Source organism: Brassica oleracea, chromosome C8 (assembly GCF_000695525.1).
Source record: "Brassica oleracea var. oleracea cultivar TO1000 chromosome C8, BOL, whole genome shotgun sequence".
In the NCBI taxonomy this organism is placed as follows: Eukaryota; Viridiplantae; Streptophyta; class Magnoliopsida; order Brassicales; family Brassicaceae; genus Brassica; species Brassica oleracea.
The window spans coordinates 33,302,844-33,305,018 of record NC_027755.1 but is presented as its reverse complement, the minus strand read 5'-3'; the positions used below and the strand labels follow the sequence as shown (position 1 = coordinate 33,305,018).

General features: G+C 36.3%; 2 protein-coding genes across 2 annotated transcripts in view; one reads left to right on the top strand and one right to left on the bottom strand.

Moving 5' to 3' along the window:
- The window catches only part of LOC106307226, a 1,431-nt gene extending 1,001 nt beyond the window's left edge, over positions 1-430 (top strand). Inside the window, exon 2 of the mRNA XM_013744122.1 lies at positions 15-430. The gene's annotated coding sequence lies outside the window, so the exon portion shown is untranslated. The remainder of the gene's footprint in view (positions 1-14) is intronic.
- An 87-nt stretch (positions 431-517) lies between these two features.
- LOC106307225 (pectin acetylesterase 6) overlaps positions 518-2,175 on the bottom strand; it is a 3,915-nt gene continuing 2,257 nt past the window's right edge. The window contains exons 4-12 of the mRNA XM_013744120.1: positions 2,028-2,101; positions 1,867-1,953; positions 1,664-1,788; positions 1,516-1,576; positions 1,386-1,439; positions 1,231-1,308; positions 1,065-1,170; positions 840-985; positions 518-741 (exon numbers count right to left, since the gene is read on the bottom strand). Coding sequence (XP_013599574.1) covers positions 631-741; positions 840-985; positions 1,065-1,170; positions 1,231-1,308; positions 1,386-1,439; positions 1,516-1,576; positions 1,664-1,788; positions 1,867-1,953; positions 2,028-2,101 — 842 coding nt within the window. The 3' untranslated portion in view covers positions 518-630. The remainder of the gene's footprint in view (positions 742-839; positions 986-1,064; positions 1,171-1,230; positions 1,309-1,385; positions 1,440-1,515; positions 1,577-1,663; positions 1,789-1,866; positions 1,954-2,027; positions 2,102-2,175) is intronic.

The window sequence follows — 2,175 nt, the reverse complement described above, 5'->3', positions numbered from 1 at the left end:
TTTTTTTTTTTTTTACTTTTGTACTCTTGCTTTTGCTTCAAGTAATTGCGTAACTTTTAGGGTTTTTGATGTTTTTAATGGGTTTTTATGAGATTTACGAGCTTAATCAGCAGTTGTTACATGGATGATGGAAATAGCAACGTGTAACCCTAACGTGCGATTCACTGTGGTACACAAAGGTGAGAGATAAAGTGCTATGTACAATAGGAGGAATTTCAAAAACACAAAGGGACCTCACAGAACAGACAAAGGTTTAGACTTTTGACATGAAAAGCCAGAGCTCATGATCTGTTTTTGAGATTCGGACGTTTTGTAATAGAGTCCAATGAATAAAGGAATGTGTTCTTTTTCATTTTGATATTCTATTCTTTGTAATGACATGGATTTTGTCACTAACTTAGATTCGAGATTTTGAAGCAAATGGTTATAAATAACTTAAAGAGGTATGAAAAGAATAAGGTTTCTGACTCTATACCTACTAAGCTAGAGAATCTGAGGTAAGAGTTTTGTTAAACACTAGAGGGACCAAAGAAGCACTAAGGAGAGGAGATCAAATCTTTGAAGTAAGCTGTTTGATCAACACTGCATAAAGCTTATTTTAATAGATTATCAGATAACACAAAGATTTACTCATTGGAAAATCAGATGGTGACATGTTTTGTCGCATGGGTAAGGACAGTCAATGTCTTTAACATTGTTGGATCGGTCGAAGTACCAATCACCTACAGACTCTGCCGCTCTCTGCCAAACCAAAAAAGACAATCATGTCATGACCAGAGTTTAACAAACTTGATGTGATTGATACAATGAGATAGAAACAACATGAAGGACAATCTTACTTTTCCGTTTAACTTGGGAGAATCTTGAGCAAACCAAGTGTCCTGTATTTCAGACTGACAATGCGTGAAGCAAGAGTTTATGAAAAGACCGTTCTGTGGAGATGCTGAGAATGAGTTTAATGCAAGCACCATTTGTTTCCTGAATTCTATTTTGTGTAAGGACATAGAAAACATCAGTGTAGAGAGTGTGACAGTAAAATTACTAATAAACTTTAAATTTTGCACCTTGTAAGAATTGAAGCTGTGATGAATTACAGCGCGAGATATCTGATTTGCAATGCTTCCAGACGCCTCTTGGATCAGCAGGTGAAGGAGCTAAGCTCTGTCTGACCTGAGGAAACATTGTCGGATTAGGTTAAGAGCTAAACACAAGAAAGAGATGATTAATTACCTGCCACGAGTCATAAGCTGCGTTGAGAAGAAACATAGGAGTTTTAATGTCTGAAACCAAGTTCTGTGGAAAGAAGCACTGAAGAGAAACGGCACAAAGAATAACGTTAAAGGATTTGATCAAACATTGATATTAATAAAGTGAAAGGTATGTACCGAAGTAGGATCCAAATGGTTTGTACATGCACTGGACAAGTCCTTTTGGAGGTTCTATAAATTAGAAGTATTAAGTGAGCTACAATAAGCATATAATAATGTTTAAGTTGTATATAAAATCTGATAGTACCTGGACTGTAACAACACCTTGGAACATGTTCCTTAGCGAGTGTCCCCCAGAGACATCCACTCTGCATTTCCCATCAAACATTTTAAGTTCGATAGAAAATAATATTTCTCCTAAACAGAAAAGGCAAAAGTTGAAGAGATTTACTTACGCGTCCAGAAACATTCCAGCATCACTTAAGCACTTTACTTTTGTAGAAAGAGGTAATCGTTCCCTGAAGTCATCAAGGTGCAGGATTGAAGCTAACCCTCCGGCTGAACAACCAGAAAGCAGAGCCTGTACACTTGCAAAGTGATTAGATTAGATAAAAAGAGAAACAGAACATAAAAGCAGAGCAAATCAAAATATAAAGACCTGTTCTGCTTTCTGCATGCCTAAAGACATAAACTCTTCCATCGCCGCTTGCCAGATTCGTTTTCCTCGATAGAAAATTTGTGAATCCTATGAATAGAACTCGTTGTAACGAATTATAAAGACAAAATATGAAATAAAGTACACTCTTGTCTCTAACTAACCTCGTCCTGACTATCTCCAGAGAAAGAAGCACCGTCACAGTAGCGCAACTTGATTCTGTTCCAGTTAAAGAAGTCTACAGATAAACAGAATTAAGATAAATAATAGTGCATATATAATCACATAACATAGACAAAACTTATCATGATG